This window comes from Humulus lupulus, chromosome 3 (assembly GCF_963169125.1).
Source record: "Humulus lupulus chromosome 3, drHumLupu1.1, whole genome shotgun sequence".
NCBI classification, from domain to species: Eukaryota; Viridiplantae; Streptophyta; class Magnoliopsida; order Rosales; family Cannabaceae; genus Humulus; species Humulus lupulus.
This window is the reverse complement of record NC_084795.1, coordinates 4,833,102-4,860,000: the sequence shown is the minus strand read 5'-3', so window position 1 is coordinate 4,860,000 and position 26,899 is coordinate 4,833,102. Positions and strand designations below refer to the sequence as shown.

Here is a 26,899-nt window from a genome sequence, read left to right as displayed (position 1 = left end):
GACCAAATATGAAAACCTTGCCCAAGTTATGTTACCCTTGTCTAATTCGTCAACGAACTTCACTAAATTTTTCCTACAAAAACAAAAATAAATGTTAGTTATCATTCTATATAGCTCACTTAAAATGGTATATATACAATAGTTTTCCATATAGGAGGAGAATTAGTTTAGAGTGAATAAACACATCACTTTCCAACACCACAACATAGTCTATAGCAGCAAGCCAATTCTGTGAATTCATGAAAGGCCTTAACTCTTCCTCTGTTGCTAAGCTGAGCTTAGTAGACAGATTTGGAAACTTTTGTTTCAACGACTGGAGACCATCTTTACCATAAAGTTTACCAACAACTATGTAAATTTGTGTATCAGATGGATATCCAAGTGTCTCAAGAAATATGGCAACTTCTCTTGGTGTCATGGGACAATTCCTGATGTTCCTTAATAGAAAATAAATTTGGAACGAAATTACCGATCAATTTTTCTGGCTGAGTCGCGGACAATGTCGCTCTCTTTAAGACGTTTCGCGGCTCTGTCCTAAGTGTGCACAGTAGTTTATCAACCACACCGTCCCCAGGATAAAACAGTCTCTGTACGATTCCTCCCTGCACCGAGAGGATTTGCTATTGTACACCCTCAAAAGCTCTGAGAAAATTCGTTGAGAACGAGTAAAAAAATTCTATTTTTTCAAAAAAATGTTTGATCTGACTTATATAGCAAAAAAATGTTTGATCCCATAAAACGGCAAAAAACATTTTTCCATTTAGCCGTGGAGGAAATTTCGGATCCCATTATTAAAACCGTTTAAAAAAAATAATCGTTTTTAAGATTAATTTAATTAATAAAATAATAAAAATATTTATTTTATTGAATAAATTTTTCAACAAAAAACAAAAATTAAAATATGACACCACCCGCCAACTTGGTCAGATGGCGGCGCGCATGTGTGGTGGCTAAGTGTGTGAGTCCACCACCATATGCACAAAACTGAGTACTCCTTGGGACACACCCCAATACATGTCACTTGCAACTTATATACACTCCTAAAAAATTGTTTCAATTCCATTTGAGACTTTTCCCATATCACACACAACTATATTTTTTTAATAATTCATTTAAAAAGTTCCAACAATTCCCATGGAGTCTTCGTACTTTAGCATTGGTCTTCTTTTCTTTCCAATGCTTTGTCTCATACCTCATTTTTGTAAGCTCTTCATGCTCATTCATGGTAAGGTTTTGGCTGCAACATGTGAAAGCTAGCATATCCTTTTCATATCTACAAGAAAAGAAAAACACAAACCCACATTAATTAAACTTGTATAGATGTGACATTTTTAAGGCTATGTATGATAGTGACATTTTTGGAATTAATTAGAAACACAACTTAAATGATGAGCAATGTATGACTTTCTTTTTTCTTAATCTTTGAACCAAAGTCTTCATTGTCTGACATCGAAGCTTTTGAGTCGAAAGTGGTACAGTGTTAGCTAGCCACGAATTTGTTTGCAGAAACTTGATCACTTTCTCTCTTTTGAGTTCTCTTTCTCGCATGTGTCTATAGTAAGAAAGGAGACTACTCGTGTGAGGTGGTGGCACCATCGCCACTAAATCATGAAATAGCACTATGATCGAGATAAAGGAGGCCAATGCCACCACAGCCACAGCCCTTAAAGCCCATTGCTTTTTTGTCCACCTTAGGATCGGTTTCACCAAACTATGCATAGATTTACGTCAAATACTCACCTGAATCAACATTATTCTCAATCTCAAGAATGAATGAAAACAAAAGAGTCAAGTTGATAAATAATAATAGGAGAGAAAGAGGAAAATATATACTTATATCTATATATATATATGTGTGTTTTCATATCCTAATCCTATTCATATTATGTTTTGTTTAAATTTTAAATTTAAATTAATATTTATCATGATAACACGTGAGAATACTTTATTTTTTTTTATAAAAAAATCAATAAACCCCATAAAAATAACCCTTAAATTAAGCAAAAGAAAAATATATTATGCTAATATATAAGTTTAAAAAGAAAAAACCTCTCAGGAGTTTGCAATGCCTATTTCAGCCACTTTCGCAGGTTTGTTTTGCTTTCTCTCTCAGTCTAATTCATAGTGTCACATTCAACAAATATTTTCTTAGATTTTCAAATATGTAATAGTGTATTTTCGCTTATGGATCACGAGACTGTTTACTTTTTCCATTTCAGTTTCACTCACAATATGATTTCATATTACTGTAGTTATGAATTTGATTTGGCGTTTATGTCTTTGTTATGTATTATGTCGTTGATGATCTGAGATAGGTGGATTAGATATGTGATTTGAGCTTGGTTGAGGTCTCTGAGATTAGTATATTTCACTTATTTTTGTTCTGTGCACGGATTCTTGAATAAAATATAGGAATTTTGACAAAAAATAGTTGCTGATTATGTTATTTTTTTTCTTTAAATTTTGGTTGTTTTTTGATGTTATGCAGTTCCTCAATTTCGAGTATGTTGTGACTGTCAATTTCCAAATGTTGTGAAGGATGTTGTTACTGGTAAGATTAGGATGTAATTTTTCTTAAAAACCCTTCAGTTGCTTTACTTGTAGCTAAATGGTACTCTAGTGGTTACTCCCACATTGATTACAAACTACAATAGCAGCCCATTAATGACTTATAAAACCCAAATCCTTTGACTTAACAAATCATACCTTTCTCGGCCTTTTGGCTAAGATCAAGTGTAGTATCTGTTCTTATCAGTTTAATATCTGATATGTGGGCCAATGGCTCACACGATATTAAATTAATTTTTTAAGGGGAAGAGTCCACCACAGTAGCTTGCTATTGGGGCTCTTAGGTATCGCTCATGTGTTGCACTACTGCATGGGCTTGGCGCACCCCTCCAACCTCAGTTCATAGTTTATCCATTGAGCTTTTCCAAATTTAACAACAATAATTTAAACAAGGGGCCATATTAATATTGGCATAGAAGTTCACTGATTTTTCATTTCATAATCTAGTAACTATGTATTTTTTTATTGTAGTTTGAGTAAGTCTACATCATGAGAACTTATCATCTATTAAAGAAAAAAATATCATATGATATATACACTGGCAATTCATGCAAGTTGATTCTTCCTTAATGAACCAGCTGCAAGAGCTGTCTATAACACATCTAGATTTTGGTGTCCATGATGCTGGCACAGGAATGAACATTTCTGGTATGTAATATACCGGCTGGCATGTAAAGAGAAACCTCTGATGGTACATAACTAGGTAAGTTTACTTCAGACACTTGATTACTATTGCCACATTCTAATACAGTATATTGATTTTGCTTCACAATTGTGTTTCGTTTCAGGGTTTAACTGCTTGTTTCCCATTTCCAACCTAAATTTATAGCATTCCAAGTTTCAATGTGTGGTTAATACTATCATATTGAGTTAGAGAGTGCAGAGTAGTTTACCATGTATTGGCTGCAACCCCTGTTTCTATGCTTCTTAAGTCAATCTACCTGTCTGCAACCTAAAATCTAAGCTTTGTGGTGGAAACTGAGTACTACCATGAAAATAAGATGAAGTGTTCATGGGAGATAGACATGTCTCATTCTCTATGAATTCACTCTACTTCAGCTTTATATTTCTAGAAGTGAGTTTCAACAACTCCAACATCTCACACTCAACTTGGAGTGGATTTTAGCTGTTTTTTCTGTTATGGTGAGAGAACCACCACACATATTGGAAAACTGAGCTTATCTGGCTATTCCAGTTCATATCATAAGTAATAATTTTAGGTCATTACATATTTCTTTTGTGCAAAAAATTAAAATGAAATTAATGAGAAAAGAAAAAACTAAAAGCCATGATTTTCGACTCTTAATAACATAACATATATTACATTTTAGTATTTCAAAACAAATATTTCATTTCAATATTTTCATAAGATCAATGTGAGGCTTGTTAAATCCTACAGCTGATCAGTAGAATAAACAACATAGTCCATAATCTAATTGCTTCCATCAGAATAACCTCCTGAAAGATATAACACATACTCATAAAATTGAGCTAAAAAGGTTTATTCTCTATGATGGTAGCTCAATTGAAGTACAATAACAATTTATGAGAGTCAGCCTTCTGAGTCATTAGTAGTACACATCATAATACACAAGAGTCTAATGAGCCTTGTAAATTGCTCCTGTTAATGCATAATCTGAAACGTGGTCTGAATATTATGCAATGTCATACACTCCTCAATTTATATATCTCTGATATATTTAGCCATTCACATAATATGATCCGCCCTTCAATTCTTTCCACAGTTTATAAACATGTCACCATGTGTCTATATCAGTATTAGGCTCTCATCTCAGCTAGAAAAAAGAATAAAAAAATGTAGATAAAACTTTAGTTTAGAAGCAAAAGAGGCTTTTAATGACTCTGTCTCGGAACCTATATTGGCTATAAATATGATGAATTAAAATAAACTTAATGAGTAAAGCTCTTTACTGGTATGCATTGGCTTGTAATTCCCTTGCTTTATAAGGTGGTAAAATGTGTGACATAAAAGTGATATGAGAGATTAATTAAAACAAAGTTGATATGCTTAGAAAGTTATCTTCATGAAGTACGATTTAAAAGCTTAAGAGTATGCCTAGACATACTATAATTTCAGATGCCAGTAAAACTTGCCTGCAAAATAAATAAATGAATTATAATGGAGAAAGAGTACAAGGAAAAAGTGACTAGTTTTATCATATAGAATAATGGAATTGATTGAGGCTGATAGTCCATAAGATCACTTGTATGATTGTACCCGCATAGGCATAGCCCAATACAACCATGCATATGAAGAAACCAAGTCCAGAATGAATTTTCAAATTTGAAGAAAATGGTTTAGACATCTCATTTTCAATAAGGAAACTAATGTCCATTTTCAAAATTGAATGTGTACCTTGCTTCAAACATGTTTGCTGATATAGTTACCAACAACAATGTTTACTGGGGGCATGCAAAACAGTGTCAAGTAAAATCTCCATTGCATAGTTGAGCATAAGTATATAAATAGTTGAACCTGGTTAAAAATAGAATGACTCAAGTGAGAGAGGTGATCTATATATTGAAATTTAGAGCAAATAACTGGAAACGAAAAGCATAAACATACACTTAAAGTTGGTAGTGGAAACATGCCATGAACCTTCTATATGCTGATAGAATTGAATCAACTGGCTTCTGTATTTTGTCGTCAGAATCTTCATCAGCATCGTCACAATCTTCGACATCATCTTCTTCTTCTTCGTTAGATTCAGAGCTCATTAGTAATGGTTGTGTGCAGTCATTCTCTACAGCAACTTCAAGATAACTGATTAGTAAGGGATCAAACTGAAAGGCATTTAGAAGTAAGTTCACTTGTTTGAAGTTGTATTATCTTATTTAGAAGTAAGTTTCAGGTGAAATCAAGTTAACACATTTGTAATGAAATTGCTATTTTTACTTGAACTTTGAGTAGAGAAGGATGTCGTTTACTGCAACATTAAGATGTAGTTTTTCTTCAATGCTCTTCTGGTGAAAGTTTGCTGAGCCACGGTCTTACCACACACACTATTTTAGTTGCTTTACTTGTAACTAATAAGTAATAATGCAAAATAATATAGCTGTTGTACTCTCAATACTCCCACATTGATTACAAACTACAATAGCAGCTCAATAACGACTTATATAACCCAAATCCTTTGACTAAACAATTCATACCTTTCTCGGCCTTTTGGCTAAGATCAAGTGTAGTATCTGTTCTTATCAGTTTAATATCTGATATGTGGGCCAATGGCTCACACGATATTAAATTTATTTTTTAAGGGGAAGAGTCCACCACAATAGCTTGCTATTGGGGCTCTTAGGTGTCGCCCATGCGTTGCACTATAGCATGGGCTTGGCGCACCCCTCCAACTGAGTTCAACTTTTGGCCATTGGGCCTCTCGTTTACTGATTAGATTAATAGTATACTGTTTTCTCTATGCTTTTTAAGAAAGCTGCAAAGTTTGCACATTTTTAAAACTTTTGAAGGATTTAATTGATTATGATATAGAACTTGAGGATTCTGTTTCTATTCTCTTTCTTTCTTGATTTGGCCCACAAGCAAAGTTCAGAATTCAAAGTATATCGCCATTGGAATAGTGTTGATTCTTCCATCGTGAATGATACGCCCTGGAAATTGATATAGAGTGCCAAAGAAGGCTTGGCTGAGTTGACAAATTATTGTGTCTTTCATGTTTTTATGTGTTAGTGATATTTCTATTTTGTTAGGCAGTTACAATCATGGAAAGGGATATGAGAAAATAATAAATTTTTATCACAAATGTATTTTTTTTTTTTTTTAAAATGAAAACTCATATGCCACTTCTAATTAATGGTGTGTAATATTATGTACTAATGTGTTATTTGATTGTTGTAGTACATGCATGCTGTGATTTGATGACATGTTTTTACTCGATTGCAGTGGATATTCTGCCTTAGACAGACCTTCCATGGCACAAGTAGCTTACATGTTAAGCAACCAAGTTCTTGATGAACCTCAACCCAAACAACCTATTTTTACTCTTCCAACCAATTATGATCCAGTAACACAAAATGGTAGTAGATGCTCATGCCATTTTTAAAACTTTCAGACCAAGAAAGACATTCAAGTAAGACCAAAATCACAGTCATCGCCCTTGTTGCAGCTATTTCTGTTGGGGCAGCATTATTAGCTGCCATAGTCCTTGTTTTGCATAGAAGAAAAGCTAAAAGAAAAGGTGAGAAAATATTTGCAGCTGCTTTCTTAGTCACAAAAAATAAAGTATATTTTGATTTGTAGGGCCAATAGCTAATTTCTGTACTATTTTCTTGGTGATATTTATTGCTTTATATGTCATTTGCAACCAGAGAACTCCACAAATAATGATTTCAACAGAGGAGACAAACCACCTGAGCTTCATTTTTTTGAGTTGGATAGCGTACTAATAGCCACAAACAAGTTTAGCCTTACAAACAAACTTGGTCAAGGAGGATTTGGTTCTGTTTATAAGGTCATTTTGGTTTTCATGAGAAAATAGAATCCAATATGCAGAAGGACACGTGAATGAACTTATTAATTAGTAATGTTTTTTCTGAAAATTTGCAGGGACAACTACAAGGGAAAGAAGTAGCAGTGAAAAGATTGTCTAGCAGCTCATCACAAGGCGAAGAAGAATTTAGGAATGAGATGATATTGATCTCCAAACGTCAACACAGAAATCTTGTTAGGCTCATTGGTTGCTGCATTGAAAAGCAAGAGAAGTTATTAATATACGAGTTCATGCTCAACAAGAGCTTGGATACTTTTCTATTTGGTTAGCTTCTCTTCTTTATTCTCACTTTGTATAGTTGTGTTTAATATACATTTGCTGAACATTGTCACTATTTAACTTTTATGGTGTTAATTGATTTCTTACTTAGATGAAAGAAAAAGGTCAGATCTTAATTGGGCCACAAGGTTCAACATTATTGATGGCATTGCAAGAGGTCTTGTATATCTCCATCGCGATTCCAGCCTAAAGGTAATACATCGAGATTTGAAGGCCAGTAATATTCTACTTGATGAGCACATGAACCCAAAAATATCTTATTTTGGATTGGCAAGGGTTTTTGAAGGCACATTTGATCAAGTAAATACTCATAGGGAGGTAGGAACAATGTAAGAATCCTTCCTTTATTTTGACATGTATTTATTATTACCAGGACTAGAGACACTAATTGACATGCAGGGCCAGGCCAAGGAAAATTTGGGTATTTTTGTAAAACTATGGAGCCTTTTTATATAGAAAAAAATAGCATTTTTAAAAAATGGGGCCTTTTTATTTGGGGTCCCTAGGCACAGGCCTGACATGGCAAGGGGCTTCCTTTTCCAATTAATGATAGAATGTTTTGAAGGTAGTTGAGAACTTTTATCACAAATTGACATGCAGGCCGGCTCGTGAGCATTGGGGGCCAAGTAAAATATTAGCATTTTTACAATATTTATATATAAAATGGTATTTTTGTAAAATTATGAAGCCTTTTTGTATAGAAAAAAAATAACATTTTTTAAAAAATTGGGCCTTTTTATTTGGGACAGGCCTAGCCCGCCTGTGCCTGACATGGCAAGGGGCTTATATTTTGAAGGTAGTTGAGAAATTTTATCACAAATGTCTTTTTTTTTTTAAATGAAAACTCATATGCCACACCTAATTAATAGTGTGCAATATATGTACTAATGTGTTGTTACTATACCTGGTTTGATTGCTGTAGTACATGCATGCATCTGATTTGATGACATGTTTTTACTCAATTGCAGTGGATACATGTCTCCAGAGTATGCATTGAGTGGAATCTTTTCAGAAAAATCTGATGTGTTTAGCTATGGTGTGTTGATACTAGAGATAGTAAGTGGAAAAAAGAATACTAGCTTCAAAGATGGAGACCAACACCAAGCCCTTATTGCACATGTAAGTTCACATAATTCTCTCAAAAATGAAGCATTATCTTTTGTGTTTGTGGAAAACTAAGGGTCATATAAATAAAATGAATCAGGCATGGCAACTATGGAGTGAAAATAGAGGGATAGAGTTGGTAGATGAAGCATTGGGTGAGTCATATAATGAATCAGAAGCAATGAGATGCATACATATTGGGCTTCTATGCGTTCAAGACTCTGCATTTGATAGACCTTCCATGGCACAAGTTGCTTACATGTTAAGCAACCAAGCACTTGATCAATCCCAACCCAAACAACCTATTTTTACTTTTCCAACCAGTTATGATCCAGCAACACAAAATGGTAGTAGATTCTCTATCAATGAGGCCACTATGTCATTGATTAAACCGCGATAAAGAATTGTTCAATAGTATATTTTAGAGGAAATTAATATGTGCTAATATGGCTATTTTATACTTTTCTTTTCTTCATAGTAAATTTGGAGTTTAGAGTGTTGTATTAATTTATGAGTATTGTTGTCACTTCATCCAATTTGGGACCACAACATTGGCATAGAAGCTCATTGCTTTTTCATTGCATGTACAGCAAAAGAACTTATAATCTATCAGAGAAAAAGTATATTCTTTGGCGTTTTTTGTTTCTTAGTCTTGAGACTTCTGTACTGTACTGTACTGTAAAGCATGGTAGCTTATAGATCATTTGGTCCACCAGCAAACTTGTTCAACTCCTCACCTTTTACTTCAAGAATTCTCAGTATATCAGCATACTTGGATGGAATAAAGTAGATTCCTCCTTGATGAACCAGCTGCAAGAGCTGTTTGTAACAACATCTAGATTTGGCGTCCGTCAATGATGTTTATCTGAAATGTTTGTGATAAGGTTGTTTTGCATTGACCAAAGCTATGATGCTAGCACAGGACTAAACATTTCTGGTGTTCTTGTAACTCTTGTTAAAGAATGTTTAAATATTTGTATTCAAGACAGAAGCCGAATCCAGAGGGAAATTTTTTTAGCAAATGCAATTTACTGGCTGGCATGTAAAGAGAAGCTAATCTCTTATGGTACATAACTTGGTAAGTTCACTTCAGACACTTGACTGCTACAGCCACATTCTAATCCAATATATTGATTTTGCTTCCCAATTGTGTTTCAGGGTTTAACTGCTTTTTCACTTTTTCTAATCCAAAAATGAAGCATTTCATGAGTTCCAGTAGGCAGTTATTCCTATGATATGAACTTAAATAGGCTGATGAGCTCATTTCTCCAGAATTCAAGTATGGTATTTCTATGCTTGAAACCAACAAAACTGCTAACATTAACTTCAGATTGATGATGGTTCAGACCTTGTGAGGAGTCATAAACAATTGCTCAAGCCATAGTATGAAAGCTCATCTTTAATCACATGTAGTTGTTTCAGCTTTTTTAATGTTCTACACAAAATATAGATTTATTAGTAGATGCACAAGTCACTATCATCATTATAGGAACTGGTGATTTTACATGAAATTTGAGTTGAGAAGGATGTTGCTTGCTGGCAAAATGGAAATGTAGATTCTCATTGTGAAAGTTTTCTGAGTCATGGTCTTACTTATAATCCCTATTAAGGTAGTAATGCAAAATGATATGGTTAGTTTCAATACACCCACATAGATTACAAACTACAATAGCAGCTCATTAATGACCTATAAAACCCAAATTCTTTCATTTTACAATTCATACATTTCTTGGCCTTTTGGCTATGATGAAGTGTAGTATCGTTCAAAAGCCAACCACCAACAAAAGAAATTACATTTTATGGTTTTTTTCTTAAATTTTATTCTACTTTTTATGGTTTTTCTTTTAAAATTTTATTTTTATGGGTTTAGTTTTTTATATTTTGGTAAAGGGTATGGTAACTAAAGTTATCTATTAAATTATGAGAAATAATGATAAGAGTATTTATATTATATGGAGTGCTTTTGAAATATTATCTTTAATTTATTTATCCTTAGCACCCTTAGAATCACTTAGAAGGGTGGGCAAATCTTCACAGAGAAAAAAACTTGTGTTTAGAGAGAGAAAAAAATTTGTGTTTAGAGAGAATCCTATCAGTTGAGTGTGAATTATATTATAATTGTCATCTTTTATTACTTCAACAAACTTCTTCCAGTCAAAGATGTCTCTAAAGTTACTGGAGCAATCAAAATTCAAACAAATGAATTAGTAGATGTGATTAGTACTTAAAAAAGATATTTTACTAAGCTTAAAGCATAAATTAAATTAAGTTTTAATTAATATTTCCTTAAAATTATTTTGATATATTTCTTTAAGGGAAAATATTAATTTTAATTTAATTTGTATAAAGTATGGTGCATTGTGACATTAATAAAAGCAAAAGAAAAGAAAAAGAGAAAAAAATTAAGCTAAAAATGGCATTTTTAAGGAGTATTTAGTTGTTTTGTTCTTAGCAGCTGGCCCAATTGAAGAAGAGGCCCAGCCACCTGGAGTCCACCACAAGTCTGGCCCTGCCAGGTGTTGATTAGAGGTGAAAAGTGCACATTTATTGATCTTAAATATCAAAATAAATTAAGTTTTGATTATTATTTTTATTGAATTAATATGATTTATTTTATAAATGAAAACATTTAATTATGATTTGATTTATTGTTATTTTATAGGAATTAAATATGCATTTTGTCACAAAGAAAAGAAAGAAGAAATAAATAAATAAAGTTGAAGAAATGAGGAAAATTTGGCATTTTTGAAGAAAATTGGCCCACAATTTCGGCCCAAATAGCCCAGGCCCGCCTGGTATTCTTCTCTCCCAGCGCTAGGTGGCGCGCTAGCATTGCGCCACGCGTCCGCTTCAGCAAGCCAGCAGCCTACGTGACCCACCCGTGTGCCCACCTACTGACCCGGTTTGAGCCCATTTTCCTTCAACACAGCAGCCCTTCAACCTCCCCTGCAGCCAAAGGCCCAAGCCATCTTTCATTTCCTTATCAGCTGAAGCCCACCTGAAGCCCAACGTGACCTCCAACGCTGCTTTACCCCAATGAACACCCAAAGACCCCAGCGGCCCAGCAGGCCCAACGTGGCCAACCAAAGCACCCAACGTAACCCTCTCCCAGCCAGCGCCACGTGGCGCGATCCCATTGGCTGGGAGTGGGTCAAAACCCTCCTCTGCCACAACCACCTTCAGCCCATGTTTTGTCCACTTTGGGCCTTGCAAAATTACCATTTTGAGCTTTAAAGCTCATCTTTTTTGGTGCTTTTGAAAAATGGCATTTTAACCATACACCAAAATAACTAGGTTAATATTTATAATAAGATTTGGTTTTTCAAAATCATATTTTATTATTAATATTTCAGATTTATTTTGTAAACCCCAAATTGTTGTTTAATTTCTTTTTAGTCATTTTCTCCCTCTATAAACAGGGACTCTCATTTCACATTATGTATGTAATTTTTAGGTAGCAAAACTCTACCAAATTTTAGTTTCATTTCTCATATTTTCTCTCTAGAATATCATGAGAATGTCTAGCATAATAGGCTAACCTTCTTAGGAAGGTTAGGATGATCCTATATGCACTATGACTTTGTTTGATATTTTTTATTCACCATGTACTTAAAGTTTATATATTTGAGTGATTTATTTTATTTCATCTCTATTTCTTCATCTTGTTATCTATATTTATGTTTACTAATAGTATATAGATTTTGTCAAGCACTTTCTATGTATTATCAAATTACTGAAAATAATATAGATAATTTCTTTATCATTTTCTCCATCTCATTCATATATATCTACTTTTGCTAAATCTATATAGAATTAGTCATGCTCTTTCTATGTATTTTATAAATAGTGAAAGTAATATTTGTGTTAGGTTTTATGTCTAATATTTTATTGTATTATTGCCAATGATATAATGTCATTTTTAGATTTCTCATAAGATTTATCTCATCTTTTCATGGTAAAGAATAATGTTGACCCAGATTTTGGCCAACTGACACGGAGTCAGAATATGCTTGATGTGAATTAATGCGTTGAAAAGAATCGAATGACAAAAAGTAATAAGAACACGATATTTTATAGTGGTTCGGCCCCAGGATCTGGTAATGACCTACGTCCACTCAGATTGTTATTGATATAAGAATCAAAGGAGTGATCAAAGAACAAGGGTTCAATGAGTTTCACTAACCTCTGAAGAACAATACAATATTCCAAGGAGAATTACTCTAGTCTCAAATAATTCAAAAGCCAAAAATCCCCTCCCTCGAGCTATCTTTTTCTATTTATAGGCTCAAGGGGGATTACATGATTTAGTTGCCGATATTCTCTCCTAAATAATCGGATATTCAGGAGATTGTATGAGTTAAATTCGGGATCTCCAAAGATCTTTACAGTAATATTACATTGCATGCGGAACCATCGACCAGCCTGGTCGCAGGTAAGACTGGGCCGCTTACTGCTTCTAATACGTCTCCTGGTTGATACACTAGCAGAGCTCTTCCAGGCGTCAGCCACGTGTCCAGGGATTACTTGCCACATCATCAACTCTAATTTTTTGGATAACATTTGCCCCCCAAGTTTATTTATTACGAGCAATAAATAAACTTTTTGAGCGAACGACCCTTCGGTAACCCCGCCTTACGTGTCAGAACCCTTCATGTGTTATTGGAAAAAGTAACCTACTCCTGTCTAATCATGACTTTTCGGTTCCCCAGTAATAATTCGACGGCTATTCCGCTTCCCCATACTTCGAAAAAAGGGAAACTAATGATTACACATTTTTTATGCCACAGACAAACTTATATAACATCTCCAAACTTCCCTTTTTCTTTTTACGCACGCCATTGCCTTCTCAAGAAACCCTAAAAACCAGAGCTTTAATCTTCTCCGGAGACCGTTTTTCTGCATTTTCAAGACTCATTCCGAGAGTTCCCTGACTCCCGAAGACTTTTTACCATTCTCGACGATCTTCTTTCCGGTAAGTCTTCGAATCTTTATGTCTCAAATTTTCATATTGCATGCTTCAATATGCTGACTTTTGAGTTCATCTGTTTCTGGTTTGAGATGCTTGTGAGTAGAATGTCTTGTAGGCGAAAAAGGGTTACGAGTTAGTTTAATAGTCGGGATCATACTTTTAGGACGTAAAATCGAAGTAAAATTTCGATCTTTAGGCTAGTTGGAAAATGGGTTTTTCCCGCCCTAAGTGTAACGCCCTGGCTACCCCAGAACAGTTACGGTGATCGGTGAACCGGAAATTTGACCCGCTACCCGAGTCCTTTGGTTAAAAACGTGATCTAGGTGTCATTAACAGGTTAAGGTGTAAAACCAGTAAAAAGGAAAGGGCGCTTTTCATTAAGTAAATAAACTGCTCATGAGCCTTTTAAAATGTTTACAAGTAGTTCAAGTTACAAAAGAGTTACTACAGTTCCACATATACAATCTCCGCCGGCCTAAGCGGCGAAAATAGGGAAAACCCCTAGTCCCTCTGAGAACTCCTTGACCGTGGCGGTCAAGCGGCCCTGTATGTACATCACATCGCCCAAGCTCTCCACTCAAGGCTGGCCAAGCTTTTCCTTCCCTTTACCTGCACCACATAGCACCCATGAGCCGAGGCCCAGCAAGAAAACATAACAAAACATGATATAATATCAACAACAATCATAATATCCACTCAGGACTGTCAGTCCAACAAATAGGTGACAATAGCTAAAAGTCACAGTAATGAGCATCGCTCCTTCTAGCCGTGTGACGTTAGGGCCACCAGGGCTTAACTGAATAGTGATTCATTTATAAGTTCGTTTAGGACAGGTGCATGGTAATTAGTCACCAACATAACCTTCCTCACGACTCTGGAGTCGAAACTATGGACAACGTCCCTTAGCCGTGTGACAAACAGTCACCGGGGTCTCATACCTTGGCTATATTCATCTGGTTGTAAGCCAGGCAAGCGCTTATAAGTTTCTCGACCCTAGGGTCGGTCTGGCATTAATGCTTTAGAGCCATTCAATGCATGAATCTCGACTTTAGAGCCGGTCCCTGACTAGTCAGTGTCTCAACAGGTAAACAACGTTCAACAGCATTTAATATGCAATCCATGTCCACATATATCAACCAGCATGCCTCAAATATCAGACCATACATGCCATATACCTATACAAGGTGCAACTGTATTCAAACACCGTTTTCTTACCTCTGGTTCGAGTGAGAATAATTATATGAACGACCCCTGAGAACGATCAACCTTTAACTTCCTCGACGGTCACCTGGTCATAACCAAAATATAGGATTCATCAATAAAAATGATAACCGGGGTTTCCCAAACCAAATCCCAGCCCCCGAGACCTCAAATACTACCCAACCGGGTACTAGGTCCAACCCCGAGGCCTATGGTTTGAATCCCTAAGCTAAAAACCACCTTTTAGCAATTTTGGCCCTATGGGCCGTGGCCCCCAAAAGCCGTGCCGCGGCACGCCCCAAACAGAAAGCCCCCCCCCCCCCCCCCCTCTGCCAGACGCTCATGGGCCGCGGCACGCTAAAGCCGTGCCGCGGCACCCAGCCCAGGAAGCAAGAACACCCAAACTCGAACCAGTTTTCTCTCTGAGCTCCTTCCTCTCAAACCAGCCCCTCAAACCAACATAGAACCACCTTCAAACATGTAATTAAACCCCCAATAACACCCTTAGCTCACTCACATCAAACCCCAATCAAACTAACATCAAAACCCTCTTTGATTCCCACTTTCCACAACCAAAACTCATGATCTAGGAACTAAAACGAAAACAGAGTATATGTAAAAACCAGTGGCTAAAAGCTTACCTTAAGCTCAGGTTATGGTGCTCTTCAACAATGAAACACTCTCCCAAGGTACCAAGGCTTGGCTTCCAAGCTCAAATCCTCAACAAGCCCACAAAATCTCACAAGGAAGATGAAGAAAAAGAAGGTACGGGAAGGGAAAGAAATCACCTCTGTTTTATTCTACAGCCTTCAAGTCACTTAGTCATATATATCCTCCCCTAAAAAGACCAAAATACCCCTTAAGTCATCTTAAGCCTCCAAAGCCTCCCTAAGGGCAAAATTGGTACATTCCGCTAAACCCGTTAATTATAACTAACACTCCCCATTTCCCGCTAATCTCAAAATCCTCAAACACCAATATTCATAACCCGTTACCCTAAAATCCCCGGTAACGCTATAACCTTTAAATTCACCCCGAGACTCACCCCGAGCTCAAACCTGTTATGACCAAACCGATAAATCATGTTTAAAGATCGTCTCATGTCGGAATTCTCGAACCAATCCACATTATAATGTGGTCTCACAATATATCATTAACATACAACAAATATTCAATTATACCCTCAACGGGCCAAATTACCACAATACCCCTGTAAACAAATGTGGACTCACAAACATGCATTTAACATCATATGATAATATAATCCTCATAAACATGCATAAACACATTTAATGGCATAATTAAACAGTTATGGCCCTCCCGGCCTACTAATCCTGCCATTAACCATAATAGGGAATCCGGGGCATTACACTAAGGGGAGTTGAAAAAGCTTTTTTGAACAACTTTTTACTATCATCCTTTGATCCGTTTCTCAAACTGTTCGTGTGGAAAAATTTAGCTTTTTGTTAGAATGCTGTTGTATAAAAGCTTAACTTTTATACTCGACCAACGCCATTCTAAAAAGCCTTTTAAAAATTCTCTATCCTCACCTCCCCATTCCTCTGTTTGCAGACTTTGATGCCATATTTGTGGGGAGGTGAACAGCCCATCGACGACGATCTTCTTGCCCAGCTGCTCGAAGGCGAAGAACAACCGGCTGACCGAATCCATTCCCTTCTCACGATCCTCTTCCAGACCTCGTCCTTCTCCATCTCAAATGGCCCGTTCCAAATCTGTAGGCAAGAAAAGACCTGAATCCAACGATAGTCCAAACCCTCCTGCCCAGCCTGATTCGCAGGCTAGGGTTCCCTCGACCAGTGGTCGAGACAATTCTGTTCCTGACCCTAACATCCAAATTAGAGCCCGCCCTCGCCATCAAAATCTGCCTGATGTCGAGTGGTATATCTCCCCGACCAGCGTAGTGACCCCTCGGATGGTTGCTAACTATTTCAGGAAGTACCCTCTCACAGGGGTTACCATTAGAATTCCTGCCGCAGACCAAAGGGCTAACCTCCCCGGAGGTATATACAGCGCTTGGTCTCGGTATCACATAGAGGCAGGGGCTTTCCTCCCTCTACATCCTTTTTATCAGGGGGTGGCTAATTATTTCGATGTCGCCCCCTTCCAAATTACTCCAAACGGATATAGAATGCTGGCCGCACTCTATATCTTGTACAAACTTAAAAAATGGCATGAACCTACCCCCCACGAGGTCAATTATCTTTTCGACCTTAAATCCAACCCGCAACAATATGGGATGGGTTTCTTCCATCTTTGTCACCAGGACACAAACTGGACGTTCCTGAGTGACACTACGCATATATCCAACGTGGGGCAGTACAGTAAGGAGTACTTCCTTACTCCGGACATAACTAGCAACAACCTGGCCTTCGCTCGAGGAGGTAAGTGCTGTCTTTTACTGGTCGATACTTTTAATCAAAGAGTCTCCCTTTATTCTTCTCACACTATACTTTGTCTTTCAGGCCCATGGTTACGTCCGACCCCAACACCAAACATGGTGTTGAGGTCCAATGCACTGGCCAGGATGACGGACGCGGAAAAAAGCGTCAAGTCCCTGGTCACTGATGAAAACCTGAGGCTGTCTGGCCTCCTGGCTCCTCGCCATGAAACAAGAGGACCCGTGGTAGCCGATGCCACTGCCGAGGGGGTTCCCGAGCAGCAACCTCCTGCGTCCCCTCCCCGAAGGAGGCCGACGGGGGTTACAATCAGGGAACCCACGGGCAGTCCTTCCGGAGAAAGGCCTTCTGCTCCCCAAGGCAAAGGGAAACAAAAGGCCAAAGAGCCAGTTGTGGACTTGGGGGAATCCTCTGATGAGATGGTAATTAATTTGTAAACAAACCATTCTGATGAAGCATCATCATATTTAGAGTTGGTTTAAGGTGAAAACCTATAAGTCACACTTTTAACATCTTCAACATAGAGGAATGAAAATTGTGTGTATCTTTGTGGATTTTCTTTTCTTTTTCAAAAAAGTTTAAGGCATTTGGAATGAAAATTGCCACTTTTGCCTGAAATTTTAACTGATAAGGATGTTGTTTACTGTCAAGATTAGGATGCAGTTTTTCTTAAATACTTTCATCCCTGAACACACTACTTCACTTGCTTTGTAGCTAAATGGTACTCTAGTGCTTTTTGGTTTAATGAAAGACGAATTCAGACCAAATAAGAAAACAATACTCCCACATTGATTACAAACTACAATAGCAGCTCATTGTAGACTTATAAAGCTCAAATGGAAGGACTGAACCATTCATACCTTTCTCGGCCTTTTGGCTAAGATCAAGTGTAGTATCTGTTCTTATCAGTTTAATATCTGATATGTGGGCCAATGGCTCACACGATATTAAATTAATTTTTTAAGGGGAAGAGTCCACCACAATAGCTTGCTATTGGGGCTCTTAGGTGTCGCTCATGTGTTGCACTACTGCATGGGCTTGGCGCACCCCTCCAACCTTAGTTCATAGCTTATCCATTGCAGCAATAAATTAAACAAGGGACCATAATATTGGCATAGAAGTTCACTGTTTTTCCATTGCATGTCTAGTAACTATGGTTTTTTTTATTGCAGTTTCATTGCATGTCTAGTAACTATGGTTTTTTTTATTGCAGTTCGAGTAAGTTTACAGCAAGAACTGTGTATAACACATCTATATTTGTGGTGTGGTTGCATTGACCAAAGTTATGATGCTGGCACAGGACTGAGCATTTGGTAAGTTTACTTCAGACACTTGATTACTACTGCCACATTCTAATCCAGTATATTGATTTTGCTTCACAATTGTGTTTCGTTTCAGGGTTTAACTTTAACTGCTTGTTTCCCATACTATCATATTGAGTTAGAGAGTGCAGAGTAGTTTACCATGTATTGGCTGCAACCCCTGTTTCTATGCTTCTTAAGTCAATCTATCTGTCTGGAAACTGAGTACTACCATGATAATAAGATGAAGAATTTATGGGAGATAGACATGTCTCATTCTCTTTGAATTCACTCTACTTCAGCTTTATATTTCTAGAAGTGAGTTTCAACAACTCCAACATCTCACACTCAACTTGGAGTGGATTTTAGCTGTTTTGTCTGTTATGGTGAGAGAACCACCACACATATTGGAAAACTGAGCTTATCTGGCTATTCCAGTTCATATCATAAGTAATAAATTTAGGTCATTACATAAGCTAAATTTAGGTCATTATATATTTCTTTTGTGCAAAAAATTAAAGAGAAAAAAAAAAACTAAAAGCCATGATTTTCGACTCTTAATAACATAACATATATTACATTTTAGTATTTCAAAGTAAATATTTCATTTCAATATTTTCATAAGATCAATGTGAGGCTTGCTGTAGTTTTTCTTCAATGCCCTTGCGGTGAAAGTTTGCTGAGCCATGGTAATAATGCAAAATGATATAGCTGTTGTACAATTAATTACATGAATATGGCTAGTTTCAATACTCCCACATTGATTACAAACTACAATAGCAGCTCAATAACGACTTATAAAACCCAAATCATTTGACTTTACAATTCATACCTTTCTCGGCCTTTTGGCTAAGATCAAGTGTAGTATCTGTTCTTATCAGTTTAATATCTGATATGTGGGCCAATGGCTCATACGATATTAAATTAATTTTTTAAGGGGAAGAGTCCACCGCAATAGCTTGCTATTGGGGCTCTTGAGTGTCGCCCACGCGTTGCACTATTGCATGGGCTTGGCGCACCCCTCCTACTTGAGTTCGAAGTTTGATCATTGGACCTCTCCTTTAGAGAACTTTATAGTATTTCAAAATGATATTTATCTGAGGAAAAAATATTGCATGATGATAGCCATAAAGCATGGTGGACTATAGACCTTTGGTCCACCTATCTATGATGCTGGCTGAACATTTTTTCTGGTGTTCTTGCAACTCTTGTTCAAGAATGTTTGATATTTTTGTATTGAAGATTATCTTGACACTGATTCATGCCCAAAAATTTAGCAAATGCAGCTTACCGACATGTAGAGAGAGACTACCTTTAATGGTGTACATAACTTGGTAAGTTCACTTCAGAAACTTGATTGCATCCCCATTCTAATCCAATAGATTGATTTTGCTTTGCTTCACGATTGTGTTTCAGGGTTTAACTGCTTTTTTACCTTTTCCAATCTAAAATCGAAGCACTCCATGTATAGGCAGACAAGCTCAATTCTCCAGAATTCAAGTATGGTATTGTATGCTTGTAAATAACAAAATAGTTCAAATTCACTTCAGATTAAGTTAGAGAAGTTTCAACCCTGAATTCTATTCTTCCAATTCAAAGCTAGCTGTTTGTAACCTGAAAACTAATGGGCCTGTTTGGCAGCATTTTCTGTTTTTTGTTTTCAAAATTTTGTTATCAGAAATGAGAACAGAAAACTGTTTTTGTAGTTTTAAAAAAATAAGAATTGTTTGGTTAATATTTTCTAAAAACAATTTTGTTAGTTTTATTTTTTTTAAATCTTAAATAAAAAATTAATAAATATATTTACAAAGAGAAAAATATTTTAAAAATTTGTAATAAATAATGAGATAAAATAATTTGAAAGAAAAAATGATGAAAAATAAGAAGTAAAGTTAGGAAAAAAAATTTGAGAACAATAGAAAATAACTTTTTGTTGTTCTCAAAATTTTATGTTTTTTGTAACTTTGTTTTTAAAAATTATTTTCTGAAAACAATGCCAAATGTGGCGTGCTGCCCCTTTGGCACACCCACATGGGGCCATTTTGTAATGAGCATGCCTTGATGCTTGATCATTAGTCAAGTCTTGCACCAAGCAACCTCATGGGATAGGGTAGTGGCAGTTTTGTAATATTGCATATGTCTCCCAGACAAAAATCATATATGTTCCTGGGAAGACTTTATTTCCCTAGAAGGCTCCTTAGGGGGAGGTGACCTGGTGACTTAGGGAAGCACCATGGCCATCAGCAGATAGGGGCCAAAGCTGTGTACTCCCTTGCCCTATCAAGGCTATATACTAATGAAATAACATTTATCCATACTTGCCCCTGTGTACTTCCTTGTTGCTTATGTGTTACTTGTTTGTTACCTTCGTTGGGCCTTTGTGTGCCACTTGCCTTGTTGTGTGCTTTGTGTTGTGTGGACGTTCCTAGGAATGACTTGCTTTGTGCTTGCTCATACTTCGTTATTGCCCGTTGCATGTCCGAGATGTGTATGTGGCTAACCGCTGAGTTTGTTTGCCTGTAGGTGTGTGTTGTAGGCTGACTTGCTAGCTTGAAGAGTCTGCAAGTGCCGCAAGTTCCGTCTAGTTGGAATCCCCAAATAGCCGGCCCGTGACAGTTGGTATCAGAGCCAAGTTAGAAAGCGCTTGGCAAAAACACACTATGGTGAGCAACACTCAGAGGATCGAAGCTCTTGAGAAGCGAGTAGGGGAACTAGATGGCCTGGACGAGAGGGTCAGGGATCTTTCCTCTGCAAGTCAGGACTCGGGTTCGTCTGATGCATACAATCGCATAGCTGCGTTGGAGAAGGAGAATGATGTTCTTCTATCCAGAATTATCGCGTTGGAGAAAAGAAACACTCCAACAAGTACTTCTGTTTCCCCTCGGTGGGAAGAGCGCATCGCGGCAGTGGAGCGCATGCTAAGGGAACAAGAAGTTTCAATAAATGACACAACGGAAGATTGCAGGGAGGCAGTCGGTGTGCTCAGAGAAGAAATGGCTGAGCTAACTGCCAAGGTAAACCTGACCATGCGAGCGGTTGGGAATGCCCCTGCAACAGGGCCGATAGGTATGGAATATGGCCGAGCCAAAGTACCCGAGCCGAGGCCCTATAATGGGGCCAGAGATGCAAAGGATTTGGAGAATTTCCTCTTTGACATGGAACATTACTTTAGAGTCGTGCGGGCCGATTCGGAAGATGGAAAGGTCGCCATGGCTACCATGTATTTGTCGGGGGATGCCAAAGTGTGGTGAAGGACCAAATATGATGATATAGAGAATGGCAGGTGTACCATCACATCTTGGGCGGACCTGAAGAGGGAATTAAAGACGCAGTTTCTGCTAGAAAATGTAGTTTACATAGCTCGTCGCCAGTTACGAGAGCTTAAACAAGTCGGGACAGTCCGAGAGTATGTAAAGAGATTTTCGGGACTGATGCTCGATATTAAAGACATGTCCGAAGTGGACAGGCTCTTCTGCTTCCTCGAGGGACTGAAACCGTGGGCCAAGCAAGAACTTCAAAGACAGCGGGTGACTGATCTAGCCACCGCTCAAGCTGCTGCCGAACGCTTAACAGACTACACTCCGAAGAGTAGCCTGCCGAAAAAGGCTACCCCTCCAGCCAGCTCAAGTAGCGTCGGGAGTAAGAAGTTTGGGAAGTCCTGGCAGGGCAAGAGTGGGGGAGAGAAGAGGACAGCTGAGTCCAATTCTTCCAGTGGGACAGATGCTGCTGTAGGGAAGAAGTCGCTAGCTTGTTGGATTTGCAAAGGCCCACACAAGTCGGCAGTATGCAAATTCCGGGGCCAGATAAATGCCCTCATTGGCCAAGAACAACAAGGTGAAGGAGAAGAGGAAGAAGAAGAAGAGTACGCGCACATGGGCGCTGTCCGCCTGTTGAACGCTCTCAAGAAGCATGGCGAGAAAGGGAAGAAGACCCTGGGGAAAGGGCTAATGTTCGTGGATGCCGCTATCAATGGCAAGCCTGCCAAAAGCGTGATGATTGATACTGGCGCCACCCACAACTTCATCTCTGAACTCGAAGCAAAGCGACTGGGACTAAAGCTGGAGAAAGATGCAGGCCGCATGAAGGCGGTCAACTCCAAAGCCTTGGCCACATCTGGCGTGGCTAAAGGGGTAAAAGTGAAGATCGACACGTGGGAAGGGCAGACTGATTTGGTGGTCGTCCATATGGACGACTTCGATGTAGTTTTGGGAATGGACTTTCTAACCGAGAAAGGTGCCATTCCAATTCCTGCCACTGGAAGCTTACTCATAATGGGAGAGACTCCTTCAATGGTACCTGCAAAGGTGAAGCCACCCCCTGCTGTGAAGCTTCTATCAGCTTTACAGTTCAAGAAGGGTGTGAGGAAGCAGGAGCCGACTTATGTAGCTGTACCCACCGTGTTCGAAGAAGTAGTGGAAGAAATTGTTCCACTAGAAATTACGAGGGTCTTGAAGGTGTATGGGGATGTGATGCCAGATAAACTCCCCAAAGCCTTGCCACCAAAGAGGGGGATTGATCACCAGATAGAACTGGTGCCTGGAGCGAAACCTCCAACAAAAGCGCCATACAGAATGGCACCCCCTGAGCTAGAAGAATTGAGGAAGCAATTAAAAGAGCTATTGGAGGCAGGCTTCATCAGACCGTCGAAGGCGCCATATGGCGCACCGGTGCTATTCCAGAAGAAGCACGATGGGAGCTTGAGACTGTGCATCGACTATAGGGCTCTCAATAAGGTGACAGTTCGCAACACATACCCCATTCCTTTAATCGCTGATTTGTTCGACCAGCTAAGTGGAGCTAAATACTTCACAAAGTTGGACTTGAGATCGGGCTATTATCAGGTGAGGATTGCAGATGGGGATGAACCAAAGACTACATGTGTTACTCGATACGGAGCATTTGAGTTTCGAGTAATGCCGTTTGGGTTGACAAATGCACCTGCTACCTTCTGTACACTAATGAACCAAGTATTCCACGAGTATCTAGATAAGTTCGTGGTGGTGTACTTGGATGACATCGTGGTTTATAGCGCCACGATAGAAGAGCATCAAGAACACTTGGCTCAAGTGCTTCAGAAGTTGAGAGAGAACCAGCTATATGTGAAGCGAGAGAAATGCTCGTTTGCACAGGAGAGCATCAAGTTCTTAGGCCACGTGGTGGAACGTGGCCGTATTCGTATGGATCTGGAGAAGGTGAGGGCAATCCAGGAATGGAAAGCCCCCACAAACGTGAAAGAACTCCGCTTCTTCTTGGGCCTAGCTAACTACTATAGAAGATTTGTGTACGGCTACTCAAGAAGGGCGACACCCTTGACCGAGCTTCTGAAAAAGGGTGTGATTTGGGCGTGGACTGACAAGTGTGCTGAAGCGTTCAGAAGTTTGAAAGAAGCCATGATGAAGGATCCTGTTCTTGCCTTGCCAACTATTAGCAAGCCCTTCGAAGTACAGACAGATGCATCAGATTATGCTCTGGGAGGGGTACTAGTACAAGAGGACCACCCAGTCGCATACGAAAGTCGCAAGCTGTCTGAAGCTGAGAGGAGGTATACTGCCCAGGAGAAGGAGCTCCTCGCAGTTATACACTGCTTGCGAGTGTGGAGGCATTACTTGCTGGGGTCAAAGTTCGTGGTGAAGACGGATAATGCAGCTGTGAGTCATTTCCTTACTCAGCCGAAGCTGACCCCTAAGCAGGCTCGATGGCAGGAGTTTGTGGCGGAATTCGACTTCCGTTTTGAGCACAGGGCAGGACGCTTGAACCAGGCAGCTGACGCCTTGAGTCGTAAAGCGGAGTTGGCGACTCTAAAGATCATGGCTAGTTTATCGGCTAGCATGGTGAACACTCCACTCAAGGAACGCATTAAAGAAAACCTAGAAAAAGACCCAGTTGTCAGGACCATCCTGAAGCTCGTAAAAGAAGGCAAGACTCGCCAGTTCTGGGTGGAGGATGACCTTCTGTGGGCTAAAGGGGGACGCTTGTATGTTCCAAAAGCTGGAGATTTGCGAAGGACATTACTAAGCGAGTGTCATGACACTCTGTGGGCAGGTCATCCAGGGTGGCAGAGAACTCATGCCCTCTTGAAGCAGGGATACTACTGGCCACAAATGCGGGACGATGTAGTGGAGTACACCAAGACATGTCTGGTCTGCCAGTAAGACAAGGTCGATAGGAACAAGACATCTGGGTTGTTGGAGCCCTTGCGAGTCCCAAGCCGACCGTGGGAGAGCGTGTCGCTTGACTTTATCACCAGTCTTCCGAAGACAGGAGATTTAAGTGCGATCTTGGTGGTCGTGGATAGATTCTCGAAGTATGCAACATTCATCCCAGTGTCGAAGTACTGTTCGGCAGAAGAGACAGCCAGACAATTTTTCAAACATATTGTCAAATATTGGGGAGTGCCCCAGAACATAGTCAGTGACCGAGATGGAAGATTCACGGGGACGTTTTGGTCCGAATTATTCAATCTCTTGGGGTCACAACTGAATATTTCCTCGAGCTACCATCCGCAGACAGATGGGCAGACAGAAAGATTCAACGGGATGTTGGAAGAGTACTTGCGCCACTTTGTCAATGCCAATCAGAAGAATTGGCCGCAACTACTCGATGTAGCTCAATTTTGTTTCAACTCTCAAAAGAGTTCTTCGTCGAATAAGAGCCCTTTTGAAGTTGTTAATGGACAGCAACCACTGTTACCCCACACAGTGGACGAATATCGCGGTCGGAACCCGCGAGCCTTTCACTTCACCAAAGACTGGAAGAAGACAACAGAGATTGCCCGAGCTTATCTAGAGAAAGCCTCAAGAAGAATGAAGAAGTGGGCAGATCAGAAGCGCAGACCACTGGAGTTCAAAGCAGGTGACTTAGTGTTAATCAAGCTGCGGCCCGAACAGTTGAGATTCCGAGGGGACAAAGACATCAGACTCGTCCGCAAGTACGAGGGTCCAGTCTCAGTCATCTCAAAAGTTGGCCTAACTTCATACAAAGTCGACCTACCCGCTTGGATGAAGATACACCCGGTCCTTCACGTCAGCAACTTGAAGCCGTATCATGAAGATCCAGCCAATCCAGAGCGCAACCAGTCAACCAGAGGAGGAGTCAGTGTTCAGCCAAGGAGCAAGCGTCAACCTGAAGAAATCCTGGCGGAAAGAACGGTCACCACTGACCGTAAAAAGCATAAGGAATATCTGGTAAAATGGAAGGGGCTCGCTGATGACGAAATCAGCTGGGAAAGGGCGGAAGACTTGAAGAAGCTCACGCAGAAGATTAAAGATCTACAAGCTACTTCGTCGAGGGCGCCGAAAGATTAAGTGGGGGAGAGTGTGGCGTGCTGCCCCTTTGGCACACCCACATGGGGCCATTTTGTAATGAGCATGCCTTGGTGCTTGATCATTAGTCAAGTCTTGCACCAAGCAACCTCATGGGATAGGGTAGTGGCAGTTTTGTAATATTGCATATGTCTCCCAGACAAAAATCATATATGTTCCTGGGAAGACTTTATTTCCCTAGAAGGCTCCTTAGGGGGAGGTGACCTGGTGACTTAGGGAAGCACCATGGCCATCAGCAGATAGGGGCCAAAGCTGTGTACTCCCTTGCCCTATCAAGGCTATATACTAATGAAATAACATTTATCCATACTTGCCCCTGTGTACTTCCTTGTTGCTTATGTGTTACTTGTTTGTTACCTTCGTTGGGCCTTTGTGTGCCACTTGCCTTGTTGTGTGCTTTGTGTTGTGTGGACGTTCCTAGGAATGACTTGCTTTGTGCTTGCTCATACTTCGTTATTGCCCGTTGCATGTCCGAGATGTGTATGTGGCTAACCGCTGAGTTTGTTTGCCTGTAGGTGTGTGTTGTAGGCTGACTTGCTAGCTTGAAGAGTCTGCAAGTGCCGCACGTTCCGTCTAGTTGGAATCCCCAAATAGCCGGCCTGTGACACCAAACACCCCTACTTATTTTCAAAAAACAGTTTTTAACTTTTAAAAACAAAAAATAGTTTTTTAGTTAAGGTGCCAAACACTGTCAATCTTTTTGGTGAAAACTAAGTATTATCATGACAATAAGATGAAATATTCATGGAATGTAGACATGTCTCATTCTCTTTGAATTCACTCTACATGAGCTTTATATTTTTAGCAGTGAGTTTCAAGATTTTAGTTAGACCAAACTAATACAAAGAAAGTATACGAAAAGGGTTTGAGACAAAGGCACCAATTAGAGAGAATAACCATAGAATAGAGCTAACATCAATTCAGAATCTAAAAACTTCTTAAGCTCAATGCTTACTTAAAAACAAAGAAAATGAATAATAATAATAAATTAGTATTTTTGCTGGAAAGAAAAAAAATTAGTTATTTATCTTTAATATAAATATTTAGTATTTTTGTTGTAAAAATAAAAAAATAAATATTTAACATAAATAAACAAGGGTAAAACATTCAATATTTATACAACAAATATTTCGAAAAGAATATATTATCAATTTTCTTAGATACCACGTGCACGTGCACGTGCCATTTTTACTAGTAATATTATATAAATATT

General features: G+C 38.9%; 2 protein-coding genes and 4 non-coding genes across 6 annotated transcripts in view; 5 read left to right on the top strand and 1 right to left on the bottom strand.

The window, feature by feature from the left end:
* The window catches only part of LOC133821736 (protein FRIABLE 1-like), a 6,279-nt gene extending 99 nt beyond the window's left edge, over positions 1-6,180 (bottom strand). Inside the window, exons 1-5 of the mRNA XM_062253883.1 lie at positions 6,080-6,180; positions 5,189-5,353; positions 1,193-1,273; positions 183-428; positions 1-73 (exon numbers count right to left, since the gene is read on the bottom strand). The exon at positions 1-73 is cut by the window's left edge and continues 99 nt beyond it. Coding sequence (XP_062109867.1) covers positions 1-73; positions 183-428; positions 1,193-1,273; positions 5,189-5,353; positions 6,080-6,180 — 666 coding nt within the window. The remainder of the gene's footprint in view (positions 74-182; positions 429-1,192; positions 1,274-5,188; positions 5,354-6,079) is intronic.
* LOC133827639 (U2 spliceosomal RNA) lies at positions 2,703-2,898 on the top strand. Its single transcript, XR_009890291.1, has one exon. It is a non-coding gene; the product is annotated as a U2 spliceosomal RNA (small nuclear RNA).
* LOC133827635 (U2 spliceosomal RNA) lies at positions 5,739-5,934 on the top strand. Its single transcript, XR_009890287.1, has one exon. It is a non-coding gene; the product is annotated as a U2 spliceosomal RNA (small nuclear RNA).
* A 364-nt stretch (positions 6,181-6,544) lies between the features above and the next one.
* On the top strand, positions 6,545-10,179 carry LOC133820902 (G-type lectin S-receptor-like serine/threonine-protein kinase At1g61490). The gene is made up of 7 exons (XM_062253468.1): positions 6,545-6,782; positions 6,913-7,055; positions 7,151-7,358; positions 7,465-7,702; positions 8,342-8,492; positions 8,578-9,555; positions 9,636-10,179. Exons 1-6 carry the CDS (start codon positions 6,629-6,631, stop codon positions 8,875-8,877), a joined length of 1,194 nt encoding a protein of 397 aa, XP_062109452.1. The 5' UTR covers positions 6,545-6,628; the 3' UTR covers positions 8,878-9,555; positions 9,636-10,179.
* Positions 10,180-17,919: 7,740 nt separating this feature from the next.
* LOC133827636 (U2 spliceosomal RNA) lies at positions 17,920-18,115 on the top strand. The gene has a single exon (XR_009890288.1). It is a non-coding gene; the product is annotated as a U2 spliceosomal RNA (small nuclear RNA).
* Positions 18,116-19,192: 1,077 nt separating this feature from the next.
* Positions 19,193-19,388, top strand: LOC133827638 (U2 spliceosomal RNA). Its single transcript, XR_009890290.1, has one exon. It is a non-coding gene; the product is annotated as a U2 spliceosomal RNA (small nuclear RNA).
* The last annotated feature ends 7,511 nt before the right edge of the window (positions 19,389-26,899 follow it).